Source organism: Merops nubicus, unplaced genomic scaffold (assembly GCF_000691845.1).
Source record: "Merops nubicus isolate BGI_N331 unplaced genomic scaffold, ASM69184v1 scaffold5713, whole genome shotgun sequence".
Lineage (NCBI taxonomy): Eukaryota > Metazoa > Chordata > Aves > Coraciiformes > Meropidae > Merops > Merops nubicus.
The window spans coordinates 8941-21793 of record NW_008598138.1 but is presented as its reverse complement, the minus strand read 5'-3'; the positions used below and the strand labels follow the sequence as shown (position 1 = coordinate 21793).

Below are 12853 nucleotides of genomic sequence, written 5' to 3'. Positions count from 1 at the left end.
CGCGGGACCATTATTACCCTTGTGCCAGCCACACGCCCCCCCATCTCCATGGGCCGTATTATCCATGCCAGCTGTGCCAGCCAAACCATCCCCATGAGCTGTATTATCCATGCCAGCTGTGCCAGCCAAACCATCCCCATGAGCCATATACCCTTGCCAGCTGTGCCAGCTGTGCCAGCCAAACATCCCCACCAGCTGTATTATCCATGCCAGCTGTGCCAGCTGTGCCAGCCAAACATCCCCATGAGCTGTATTATCCATGCCAGCTGTGCCAGCTGTGCCAGCCAAACATCCCCATGAGCTGTATTATCCATGCCAGCTGTGCCAGCTGTGCCAGCCAGGCCAGGGCCAGGCTCCGCAGCTCTCGGCCACCCAGGAGCTGGCACATCCCAAATCTCACAGCTCCCTCTGTTGGCATCTGCTCGGAGCTCTGCTGCTGCACTGAGCCCAGCTCTGCTGAAGGCACTTTTCAGTCCTTTTTCCAAAATCAGATGTAGCTGGATGGACTCTGAGGTCCAACATCCAAGCCCACACCAGGCTGCTGTGAACATCTACCAGCACATCCTCCCCATCCTCTTGCAGCAGCCCTAACGAGTGACTAACACTTAATATACCTGAGCTCTGACTGCCCCTCACTGATCACACAAATTAGCACAAACTGCACCCAAAGGAAAATCAGACAGTGTGCAAATGATTCACTCCCTTTATTGTTTTAGGTCTTTCTGCAACAAAAGCTCTCAGACAGCAAGATTTGGCAAGGCTGCCTCAACAAAGAATAGCACAGTGATGGAAAATGGTTTCAGTACTTGGCCAAAGAGGTATGAACAGAATGAAATCTAAGCCTCACATGTACTCCAGATATTGAACTTCTCACCCAGTTCACAGAGACAATCTGGGCAGCCCAGCACGGCGTTAGCTGCATTTGCAAAGAAGCCACAGCCAGCAACCTTGGCTTTCCTCTGAAGAGTTTGGCTCCCAATTTCCCAGCCTGCATGGCTTGAATGTGAGTGATTTAAGCTCATCAGCTCTTCCACAAGAAATGGTGCAATGAGCAAAAAGAACCAGAATTCACTCCTCCTGCTCCTGACCTGCGACACTGAACAGCCAAGGGTGTCAAAACCCAAACTCACCATTTTTAACCCATGTTGCTAAGGAAAAGGCTGTGCAAACACCCTGCTGAGGCTGGAGGAGGGACAAGGCTGGCAGAGATGCCTGCACAGCCCCAGGGCTCCTCAGCCAGCCTGGTTCTGGGCACCCTCCCCGTTTTATCCAGATTTTAAGAGGCTTCCTGGCAGCGTTTGTGTGTCCTGGCTCTGCAGCACCCCAGACCCAGGGTTGTGCCTGTGGCAGAAACCAGAAAAAAAAAAAAGCACAGAAGGAGGAAAAAAATACTTTCTTATCTCTCTGGCCCCTCGTCAGGCCACACTGATCCTACATTCTCTTGTGAAGACATGAGGCAGTTACATCTTTATCTCTTAATACCCCCACTAAGTAGCTCAGCTTAGCCCAGTGGCACCCATTAGTCACTCTGCAATTAAAAGGCTTTCAGTATTTTCACTCTAAACCCAATTATTCAGAAACTTAACATGGCTCCAACATATCTCCCAAGAAATTTTGCCAAAATAAAGAGAAGCAAGGGATAATTATTTTTTTTAAAGCATTATGAATCTGAACCTGCAGCTTTCCTGCACGGTGAGGTCCTTTGGGAAATCTGCTCCCAGGTCTCAGCTGAAGCTTTTTGGTAAGCACTAGAGAAATCAAAGAGATTCTTTCCAGGCTGCAAGCAAGGAGTGGGGGGAAAAGCAAGGAGTGGGGGGAAAAGCAAGGAATTGCTTTGCCATGAAATGTCACATTTAAAATAGATCCTACAAAACCAGAGACTGTGAGCTGGTAAATCCTTCCCTTCTAGAAACACTTTGGGTTTTGGTGGGAGTACCACTCAAAACAAGCACGCAGAATCAGGCCTCGAGTACATAAAATAGAGGATTTGGTATTTAAATTTTAAAATATTTATAAATAACTTAAGACATCCAGGCTCAGAGGTGTGTGCGTGGGGAGCTGCAGGGGGTCCTGCCTGTTGCAGGCTCTTTGGAAAACCTCCTGCAGCCCCTTGAGAGCACGTGGAGGACACGTCTCATGGAGCAGAGAGCATTTGGCATGGGGTCCACAGAGCAGCACGTGACCTGTTCTCCCTACACATTCACAGCAATGGCAAAAGAGCTCCCAGGGGGTTCCTCAGCTGCACCCACACCTCGGGGTCAGCCCAGCTAAGCCTGACCATGGTGTCTGCAGCTCTACTCCACTCTTACATTGGAGGTGGTCCCACCTTGGCTCAGGGATGGAGGGAAGTGACCCAGGAGAGGAGGGAGCCCTTGAGCTCTTCCCTTGAGCAAGGATGGGCTCTGGGGAGAGGTGCAGCCGTGGGGGAGGCAGCACTGATGCCACCTCATGTCCCTGGGGCCACATCCAGCCAGAGGACATCCCCTGAAGGGAAGACTTGAACTCATCTCACAACCCCTTCTCTTGGGCAGCTGGCTTGCACCTGGGGAGCAGGCTGCAGAATGAAGGCACACGAGGGAGGGTTCAGGTCAGAGGCACGTTCACTTGGATTTCTCCTTCCATGTAGATCAGAGGACAGTGCTGCATGGCAGCCCAAGAGCCAGCACCCTCCCTGCCCCAGGACAGAGCACTCACACCTCAGCAGCCTTTGGGGACAAGCTGGGTGAGCTGCTTTGGCCACATGGACGGGGCAAACAGGTCACTCGGGTCGTATCCTCACTGGAGATGTTGAGCTGGGTAGCCCTGCAGGCCACCAGCTATGCCCTGAGCAAAAAATGAATCCTAAATTTCTTTTCTCCCATGGGTTTCATCCAGACCCATTACGATCTTGGTCTCAGTATAGTTTTTTTTTCCTGTTAAATAGCTAAAAAAAGAAGTTCTTTGGCACTTGTGTGGCAATGACACATAGACGTGATGCTCTCCTGTCCTTTGGTTTTGTGCTGGACTCGTTCCTAGAGGTCCATATAAGCAGAGTCTGTGTCCACCCTCTGGGCCTCTCCAAACATGAGGAATGCACAGAGACCAATGCTGTTGACAGCAGCCACCAGGTTGAAGACAGAAATCCAGGAGCCAGTTGTTTCAATCAGGTAGCCAGCCAAGTACACGCAGACAACGCCTGGGACAGAGAAGAGAAAGGATTGCAAAGGTTCTGGGGCCAGATCCTGCCTGTCTGTGAGGAGAGGACTGCCCAGGAAAGGAGGAGCTGCAGGAAGGTAGCCTGGAGCAAAGGAGGCTCAGGGGAGACCTTCTGGCTCTGCACAGCTCCTGACAGGAGCCTGGAGCCAGGGGGAGGTCGGGCTCTGCTCCCAAGGAACAAGGGACAGGACAAGAGGAAACAGCCTCAAGTTGCCCCAGGGGAGGTTGAGGTTGGCCCTGAGGAACAATTTCTTGCCCTGGAGGGTTGTCCAGGGCTGTGCCAGGCTGCCCAGGGCAGTGGTGGAGTCCCCACCCCTAGAGGGGTTTCCAAGCTGTGGAGCTGTGGGGTGAGGGACACGGGGCAGTGGGGACCTGGCAGTGCTGGGGGATGGTTGGACTCCATGAGCTTAAAGGTCTCTTCCACCCAGAACAATTCTACAATTCTATGTTTCCATGATTCTCAGGTACCTTACCTAGGAGGGCTCCACCTGTATTCCCAACACCTGTAAAGAAGAGGAAGGAATTGGCCACTGGGAACCCAGGGGCAGCTTCACCTGGGCTCCCACCTGCCCCTGTGCACGCACAGCTCATGCCCTGCTGGTGGCTGGGACAACCAACCCTCAGCCACCCTCACTCCCTGGTGCAGGTGAGCACCTGGCAGTTGGAAAGGCACATTGGGGTGGGTGGTTTCCTGCTCACAGGAGGAAGATGAGGCTGCACATATGGAGCAGACCTTGCACAGAGCTGCTCCTGCCCAAACCCTGTGCTGAGGACCCTCCTGTACTCACCAAGCTCCCAGCCCAACCAAAACCCCACCAGGTCCTTACCAAACAGCAAACCAGCACACGAGGGGGCCAGGTCCTGCACGTTCACTGAAATGCCACTGGTGAGAAACAGAGAGGGGAAAATGGCTGCTTTAATGGACCACGACTGCTCTGCATCATCTACACTGAGCTTAGCAGGTCAAACAAAAGCTCCTGGGCAATAACTGGCACTGGCAGGAGAAAGGAGGAAAGAGGCTGAGAGTGAAGCAGCACGGGAGAGTACCAGGAGGAAAAGGATTCACCCCCAAGCACTCCAAGGGGCCAAAAAGCAATTCCCTTCCCACTCCACAGCCCCAGGACTTGCTGGTCCAAGCCCTTCCCCATGCTGGAGTTTTGCTGGGTCCCTCCCAAACTCCCCCTGGGGTCCCAGGGCCAACCCCCAGCGCCCAGCCACGCAGGAGCCTCCTCTGGGAGCCTGAAATGCCACGTGTGGCTGAGAGCTGAGAGCTGAGGGCCATGGCCACTGTCCTCCTCTCCCCTCACCTGTGGTTGAAGGTCTGGAGGCCCACGGAGGCAGAAGCAAACACGATGGCTTTGCAGAAGCTGGAGGTCTGGCCCAGGCACAAAGCAAAGACACTGGAGACGCCGGAGCCCACGACCTGGAGGAGAAGAAACTTCAACACCACAGCACATTTGCTGTAAGGAAGAAAGGAACTCTTTGCATGGACAAGCTGTTCCCTTCTACACTGGCAAGAGGTGCACCAGGTGCTTCTCAAGCCTCTTGTGTCCCCGGTGTCCTGACTCTCTGTGCCCAAGGTCTGTCCGGAGGGACGCGATGCTGCGGAGCAGAGGGTAGCTGAGCCCTCACCCAGCATCTCTATTTCTGCTCCTCCTCCTAGTGCCACTTCCTCACTATCTAAGGGGCCACTTGGGGTGACAGTGTGTGGAAGAAAATCCCTTTGGAGCACTGACAGTCTCTGTGCCCACTGTCACCGTTGGTTCACGCTCTGCTCCTGGGTGAGGGTTTTCCTCTGGATCTCATCTCCCATGTGCACTGACCACCAATCAGTCTGCAAAGCCACCAAACCTGTCCTCTGTCCACCAAAATCTACCAGCCAAGCTCCACAAAAGGTCTAATCTGCCCTGTAAGCAGAGGTCAGCAGGTGGCTCAGGTGCTTCTCCTGTGGCTTCAGCTCTCTTACCTGCATGAACTTCCGAACGGTGATGGTTCTGTACCCTGGAAGGGAAAAGGGAGAGATGGAGTTCAGCACAGCTCACTGAGGCTCTTCTTGTTCTCCAGGGTAAGTTTGGATTTCAAAGGGTCAGATTTTGTCTCTTTGGTGGATGTTGCAACTGAGATCCAAGGGAGCCCCAAACACAACGATGGGACTTGGACCCTGGAGTATTTATTCTGTTCTCATGTCACGTTGTCTTTCTGCTGGGTTGAGTTCTCCCTGTGAACAAACCCACCTCCTCCCACCCAGCTCCTCTTTCCACATCCCATAAAATAAGAGCTGAGGAAAAGCCAAAAGAGCTCTTACCCTGGTTGATTAAATGATCAGACAGAAATCCACTGAACAAGCTCGTTGGAATTGCAACCAGCCAGGGGACCACATTAAACACCCAACCCTGAAAAGGAGCAAAAATCAAGAGGGTTTTGCTGTCAGAGCTCAGCTTGGTTGCAAAAAATTTGCTAGTCCGTGATATCTGTAGAAAGGGAAACCCATGAAGTGGCCAGGACTCCTTGGAGGATCTCAAGCCCCTTTGCACAGCAAGCTACTCCCTGCACCACTCCCAAGTCTCCATGGGGGCAGACACATCACAGGGCTGTGGCATTTGTAGGTTTGCTGTCTCTCCTTCTGCCCTGGTGACCCTGCACCCAGGGGAGAGGCAGAAGGCTCTGACTGCTCAGGGAAAGAAGGATTAAACGTGGCAAAGTTTGCTGTTCAGCAAAGGTGATGTGGCAGAGAGCCACAGAGCCCTGCAAAGCAAGCTGTAGATTTTACTCTGCCCTGTGGGTCGTCAGTAAAGCTGCCAGCAAAATTTCCAGCAGCAGCTTCAAGCTCATTAGCAGCGTTACTGTGGAGCTGAGGGAGCATAGCTGGATTCTCTAATGCCAGGATTAGGTAACATCACGGGTAGCAACATACTTTGGCCTATTTTCAATTAAGTGAGCTTGCTACAGTTGTAATCACAGATGATTACTGCTCATCTGGATTACAGCTGCTCAGAGGCGTTCTGGTGCCCAGATCCCACGAGGAGCTAAGTCAGAGTGGGTTGGGCTGGGCTTCATCTCAGCTGGTTGAACCTTCTCATCCATCCACCATGCCCAGCATCATCACCTCCTTTGCTCAGAGCCCGTGGAGACATCCCTCCCTTCCTCACCTGGCCTCAGGACCCACAGGAGGGCTGAACAACCTTGATTTGAATAATTCTGTTTCAGCTGCTCCTGGAAACCCTACCAGGGTCCTTGTGCATCTTTCAGTGCCTCTGAAACTTTGGGTCTCGGTCACTTTTGAAAACATCACCCCTTAGGGCTTGTGAGGTGATATCTCTGGTGTCTGTTCCACCAGCTGGGGTTGCTCAGCAAGTCAAACCCAACACACCAAACCACCTCTGTCACATCCCTGTGGCCCAGCACCCTGAGCAGAGCGAGCCAGCTCCCTCCATCAGCTCCATCACCTCCACCCAGATGGGTCCAGGCAGCTGTGGAGGTGGCAGTGAAGGCAGCTCCCTGCAGAAAGGGACTCTGACCAGTAGGTGACATAGGTTTCCCACATTCAGGATTATCCTTCACCCTTTAAAGTCAAGCCTCCTCCTTTTATTAAAATGTATGAAGCGATTATCAGATGCAGGACATTATATAGAGCACCTTATGTAAAAGCACCAGGATCTAATTCTGACCAGATGGCAAATTACTGCTGCACAAGCACATTACTGGAGGTGCACAGATCTTGTCCCAACAATATGTTTGCTGGTTTAATGCATGGTTTTAATACAAATATCAGGGCTGCTGTAAAGCGCCTTACAGTTGTCATCTGAAAAGGCATCTGTAAGCAGCTCTGGGAGCTGTAAAAACCCAACAGAGCTATTGTGGCAAAGGTTGTCTGAGTTTCTGAGAGCAAAAGCAAAATGCCAGCTCTCAGCCCTGCCTAGGTTTCTGAAAAATGGGAGCATTTTTTGTGCTGAGGAGAGGGAAGCTTTTATAATACTTTTAATGTACACATTCTTAATGGTAATCACCATTTTCACAGGAAGGTCTGAGCTAGGCAATGTCAGTCCAGTTAAAAACCCCACGAAATCCCAGGAGTGGTGGTCATCTGTGACAGAATGACGTCGTGAGCTCTGTGCCATTTGAAAATCATCCTTTCCTCAGAAGAAAAGCAGCCTGAACACTGAATATGAGCCTCTCTTCCCTGCCTGGAAGGTGTCCCAGCTCTGCCTCACTTCAGCATCCCTAAACAACCAACTGGAAACCAGCCCCCGCCTACCTGGAGAGAGGAGGTCTGCATCTCCAAACCCGTGTGCAGGTAACATCTAACCCTCTGCCATCATCTTCCTCCCAAAGCAAACCCATTTTGGCAGCTGCAGAGAGACCAGCAGTGCCTGGGTCTCAGAGGCAACTTACCTTTGACTCAGGGAAAGTTTCCTTAAAGAAGGTTGGCAGCCAGGAGAGGAGAGTGAAAAACGTGCTGGCTGTAGAGAGCTGAGCAATGATGACAGCCCTGAAAACACACAGTGGAGAGGAGATAATCAGGAGTGACAGGTCCCACTGGGTCCCAGTAACCTAATAGTTCAGCCCCTGGTTTATAAATAAATCCCTCTCAGTGCTCCCATTGCATCCTGAGGGTTTTTTCCTAGCTAACTCCTCCACGGCTACTCAAGGCAGGAAGGAGCTTGCTGCCCTACAGCCCCATCACTCTCCTCCCCACCTTTAAACAGCACTTGGGAAGATGCTTGGGTGAGCTTTGGAACCAAAAGCAGCATCCCCCAAAAAATTGGCTATTAAAAGATGTTTTGCCAGCCACGAGAACACAGCCTGTGCCATCCAGTGCCCCTGAGCAGCACTTTGTAGGAGCCCATGACAAGCAGCATTTCTAACGAGACCTCTGGAGAACATCACTCTGGAGGAGCATGTGGAGAGGACAGTTGTGAAGGAGAAAGATTTCCCAGTAACACCAACTGCCTTTTATCAAGCTTAACTTTTTATTTCTTCATTTATAAAAAAGGGATTAGAAAACCTGGTAATGCTTCCCAATAAAGAAATGAAGAAAATACAAATAGGCAGAAGAAATAAGCACAGAGAGGAGAAAAAGCCCTTGGGAGGAGGGTGCTGCCAACACCCAGGGACCTGCAGCCACTCACCAGATTGGAGCCTTCTTAAAGAGCTGCTTCCAGGGAACCTTGGTCTGCTTGGATACCGAGAGGCCTCTTGTTAAATAGTCTCTGGGGATGATGAGTTCTGCAAGGAAAGGAGCATACAGAGACAAGCTCTGATCAGTGACCCCTGCAGCTGGAGGGAGCCCTGGGAGAACACTACACAACTACCTTTAATCTCCTTGGGAGCCTTGGTTTCTGACTACACCAACACTGAATGCTCATGAAAACACCTTGTTATGTTGACCAAAACTTTTCTGCTGCACCCACACACGTCCCCATGCAGCCACCTTCACCCATTCCTTACATCTCTTGTTAGAATTAAACCAGGATCCCTTGGGCAGGGACCAGGTTTGGGTTTTGTGCAGCACCAGGATGTGCCCATCCCCTGATGAGCTGGGTTCCCATGTACCACACTCCCACTGAAAATGCTGTAGCCAGCTGTAATGGTTTCTTCAGGGGTGGAATCACTCCCAGGCAGTTATCTGGGGGGAGATATTCCACATTAACTCGCTTTTAAAAGCTCTGTGTAGTTTGCAGTAAGTATCTTGTGCTGCTTTAGCTTAATCCACTTTGAAGCTCATGCCCTGTTTGGTGTTTTCACTGGTGCTTAAGAGTGCTGAGGGGTCAGATCAAGCTCTTGACAGCAACAAAATCCAGCGTGGGACTTGAAAAAGGAACTGAGCAATGCAAGAGCTCATGACTTTGTTTCTGGGTTGAGCCTTTAGGGTGAGACACGGCGTGTATTGCAGGAGACCTCTGAATAAAAGGTCTTTGTGTGAAACCAGGGGATCTGCAGAAAAGAACCATCCCAGAGCCTGCAGAGCTGGCAGCCCGAGGGATGCAGGAGGCTGCACTCACCTTTCTCACTCAGGAGGTACTTGCAGGTGCAGTAAACCCAGAGCAAAGTGAGCAAACCAGAGAAGTAGAAAACGCTCTCCCAGCCATACCAGTCCAGGAGGAGAGATCCTGCCCCACCGATCACCAGCGTCCTGCCAGGGAAACCACACAGTCACAGCTCTGGCTGGGGGAGCTGGGGCTGTGCACGTCAGTGGGGGATGCTTCCTGGGGGGGATGCTGTACCCTGCATGGCACCCCGGGATCCTCAGCAAGGCAGGAGAAACCACCAAGGGACCTCCTGCTCCCCTGCCCCACACTGAGACACACTCACTGAGGGAAGAGAGTGAGGCTGCTGCTGTGCAGAAAGTCTCTCAGAGAGTGTAAGTCAGCAAAAGAAATGAGTGCCCTAGTAAACTAGGTGATGAAACACTTTAATATTTCTCTTTGGCTTTTAAGCAACTCTTCCACTCAGAAAGGAAGTTCTCATGGAGATGAGTGGAGGTGGGGAGGTTTTATTATGCTTATCTATCAGAGAGGGCAGGTGACCAGTCTAGGGCTGGCCTCAGCTCTTCCTACTGCATCAGGCTGCTTCCCATAGTAATTAAATGTTGAAAACTCTCTTCAAAGTCTGGCTTGAATAGAAAGGAAAAATAATAATAATAACTCCATGACATGCATGACAGCAACTGCCTGAGGCTTCCTCAGCTGCAGCCGGTATCCTCAAGGATCCAGGGATCCACATGTACTTTGGGGCTGTGAGTTTTGCCTCCAACTGTTTAGTGGCATTTCATCAGGTCAGATGTGCAGAGACTGTGACTCGCTGCTCAGAGCCTTTGGAACTTACCCAAACTGTGAACCAGTCCCCACCGTGCTGTAGGTGAAGGCTCGCTCGCTCTCCCGCACCTTCTGGGACAGCAGGCTGGCCAGGGATGGGAAATACACCCCTGCGAGCAAGGGACAAGCCAAAAGCAAATTTAAAAGCCCCAGCAGGTGCTAAACACTGAGACAAAGCAGCAAAAAACCTTTGGTGAGCTCAAAACAGGGATATGGCCACAGCTTGAGTGCTGCGTCCAGCTTGGGGCACCACAGGATGAGGAGGACATGGAGGGGTGCAGAGAAGGGCAATGAGGCTGGTGAGAGGGCTGGAAACATCCCTTAGGAAGCCCAGCTGAGGGAATGGGGTTAGTTACTCTGGAGAAGATGAGAAGTGACCTTATTGCTCTCTACAACTACCTAAGGGGAGGTTGGAGTGAGGCTTGTGTTGGGCTCTTCTCCCAAATTACTGATGGTAGGATGAGGGGAAGTGGCCTCAGGTTGCCTCAGGGGGAGTTTTGATTGGACATAAGAAGAATTTCTTCACTGAGAGGGTGAAGAACACTGGAACAGGCTGCCCAGGGAGGTGGTGCAGTCACCACCCTGGAGAGGTTCAAAAAACGAGTAGATGCAACCCTTGAGGCTGTGATCTAGTGGTTAAAGAGAGGCTGGGATGAAGGTTGGATTTGATGAGCCTAGAGGTCCTTCCCAACCACTGTGATTCCATGATTCTATGAAATGAAATAAGTGAATCCATCATCATGAAAGGTTTCTTTGTGCCTCCTCCATAATCCTGTTTCATCACCATCACTGCCACTGTAGATCATCGGTGCCAATGCCCTTACCCCCACAGCTCCCCACTGCTGCAGCTCAGCAAGAGGGAAGGAAAATCATCCTAAATCATCCAAAAGTTGTAGCAAGGACCAATTTTGCCCAAGTGCTTCAAAGGAGTTTTAAAACATGGGAAATCCAACAGGATCAGTGATGATGATTTCAGAAGCCAGCAGCCCTTCCCTGGCAGAGAGATTTCTACAGGGGAAGGGATTGTTGGTGGGATTCTCTACAAATGTCACTTTTTTCCCCTTCCTGGATGTGGGGGCAGGCTGGGGACAGAGGATTGCTCGACAGGCAGGAGAAGGGTTCATGCACATGACTTGCACCTGAATTCAGTGCCCACGACACAGACAGACACACAGAGACGTGCCCAGGACAAGGGTCTCACCTTGCAGCAGCCCCATGAGGAACCTGGAGGAGGTCATAAAAACGAGGTGGGCAGAAGTGATGTGGGTGAGCAGCGGGGTGAGGAGGGTGAGGAACCCCCAGGCTGATGCTGAGAGGAGGAGGACTTTCTCACCTCCTATTCTGGAAGGCAGAAAACACATTATCAAAACCAAGGGGAGGGTGAAAGGGCAAAGTCCTCCAGTCAAGACTCAAGTGCTCTTCCCTGCTTAGCCTGTTTTTAACCTTTCAGTCAAACTTGTTCTCCTCTTACAAACATCTTTGGCCCTCTGACCTCCCTCTTTCCCACCTCCTGCTCCCCTGGAGCAGGCAGTGAGTAGCTGGCCACTGGCACTGCTCTCACTAGGAGCCTGGCCACCTCCAACTGTCCAACTCCAGCCCCAGAGACACCACAGCACTGATGCACTCAGGTTCCTGACTGAGGAGCCCAAGCTGCTGTCACCCTTCTGCTTTTCTAAACCAGTGATGGTGTTTTCTCTTCCACCAGCTCTGCCTGTTGACACGAGGGGGTTTTGCAGGCGTTTGCTTGCAAGCTATTAAGGAACATAATTAAACAGCATTGTGCACTGGATGGATGGTGAACTCCTTCCAGGCACGTGTTCCTCACAAAAGGTTTCATAGGAAAGCCCTCCTCACTAAGAATAGGGTGGATGGGGAAAGGATCTTGAGCAGATAATTACTCAGATCTTTCCTTGCAGCTAGCTGGAGAAGTTGGTTTTTAATTGATATGATAAAACGGAGACACTTGGGTTTTCCCAAACATGATGGAAACTCTGATGGGGGCTTGCTTCTGAAAAGATTGCATGAGAATATAGGGTGGAAAAACTGGAGGTGCTGAACTGAAAACAAAGACAGACTATGCAGATCAAATAGAAAAAAACTGTATTCCTTGCAAAAAGGAAAACACTTTCTTCTTGTGGTTAGTGATGGCAGCTAGAAATCCTTCCAAATGGTTGTCCAGCACCATTGGGATTAAGCTGCATGCTAGTGGACAAGTCACACTCCCAGTGAGAAGCTACAGAACTCTGTCTGAGCACCAGCATTTATCAACTTTCTAAAATAAACTCTGCTTTGCACCCACGATTTCTTTCACCAGCTTGTAACCTTGTGGGTTTGCTTTTTTTCTTCCAGTTACTGAATCAGTGCTAAAAACGACCTCCAACTGAAAAATGATGCTGTTATAAGAGTGCTTTTTGCTGTTTCCAAGTGAAAAAAAACCCCTCTGTTGGTCTCAAGTGTGGATGACCATGGCTGCAGATCTCTCCTGGCAGCTGCTCTGCGGGAGCTGCCGAGGCAGCGAGGATCATGTAGGCACTTCTTGTGTTTGCTGGGGATTTTGCCTGTGCCCTAAAAGCACAGCAGCAATTTCAAGACCCAGGAATCTAACTGGAGAGTCAAAACAAAACAAAAAAAACCCCCATGTGTCCTTTCTGGCTCAGCTACACACCCTGAATGAGGCTGATGAAGAGACCTCAACTGCTTTCAGAGCAACCTGCGGTGCCCCGGTGAACTCCATCCCAGCCAAAACCAGCACACCCATAAAGCTTCTCCCCGTGGACACGAGAGAAGAGCTTCTCCCTGCCACCCCATCATGGTCCAGGGGTGAAACCTGGCACAACCACAAC

General features: G+C 51.1%; 1 protein-coding gene across 1 annotated transcript in view; it reads right to left on the bottom strand.

Annotated features, from left to right (window-relative positions):
* Positions 1-3011: 3011 nt before the first annotated feature.
* The window catches only part of SLC17A9 (solute carrier family 17 (vesicular nucleotide transporter), member 9), a gene marked incomplete at its 5' end in the record, with an annotated part of 10115 nt that continues 273 nt past the window's right edge, over positions 3012-12853 (bottom strand). The window contains 11 exons of the mRNA XM_008936934.1: positions 3012-3175; positions 3669-3698; positions 4023-4078; positions 4503-4618; positions 5162-5196; positions 5501-5588; positions 7588-7684; positions 8325-8421; positions 9198-9328; positions 10021-10120; positions 11212-11351. Coding sequence (XP_008935182.1) covers positions 3012-3175; positions 3669-3698; positions 4023-4078; positions 4503-4618; positions 5162-5196; positions 5501-5588; positions 7588-7684; positions 8325-8421; positions 9198-9328; positions 10021-10120; positions 11212-11351 — 1054 coding nt within the window. The remainder of the gene's footprint in view (positions 3176-3668; positions 3699-4022; positions 4079-4502; positions 4619-5161; positions 5197-5500; positions 5589-7587; positions 7685-8324; positions 8422-9197; positions 9329-10020; positions 10121-11211; positions 11352-12853) is intronic.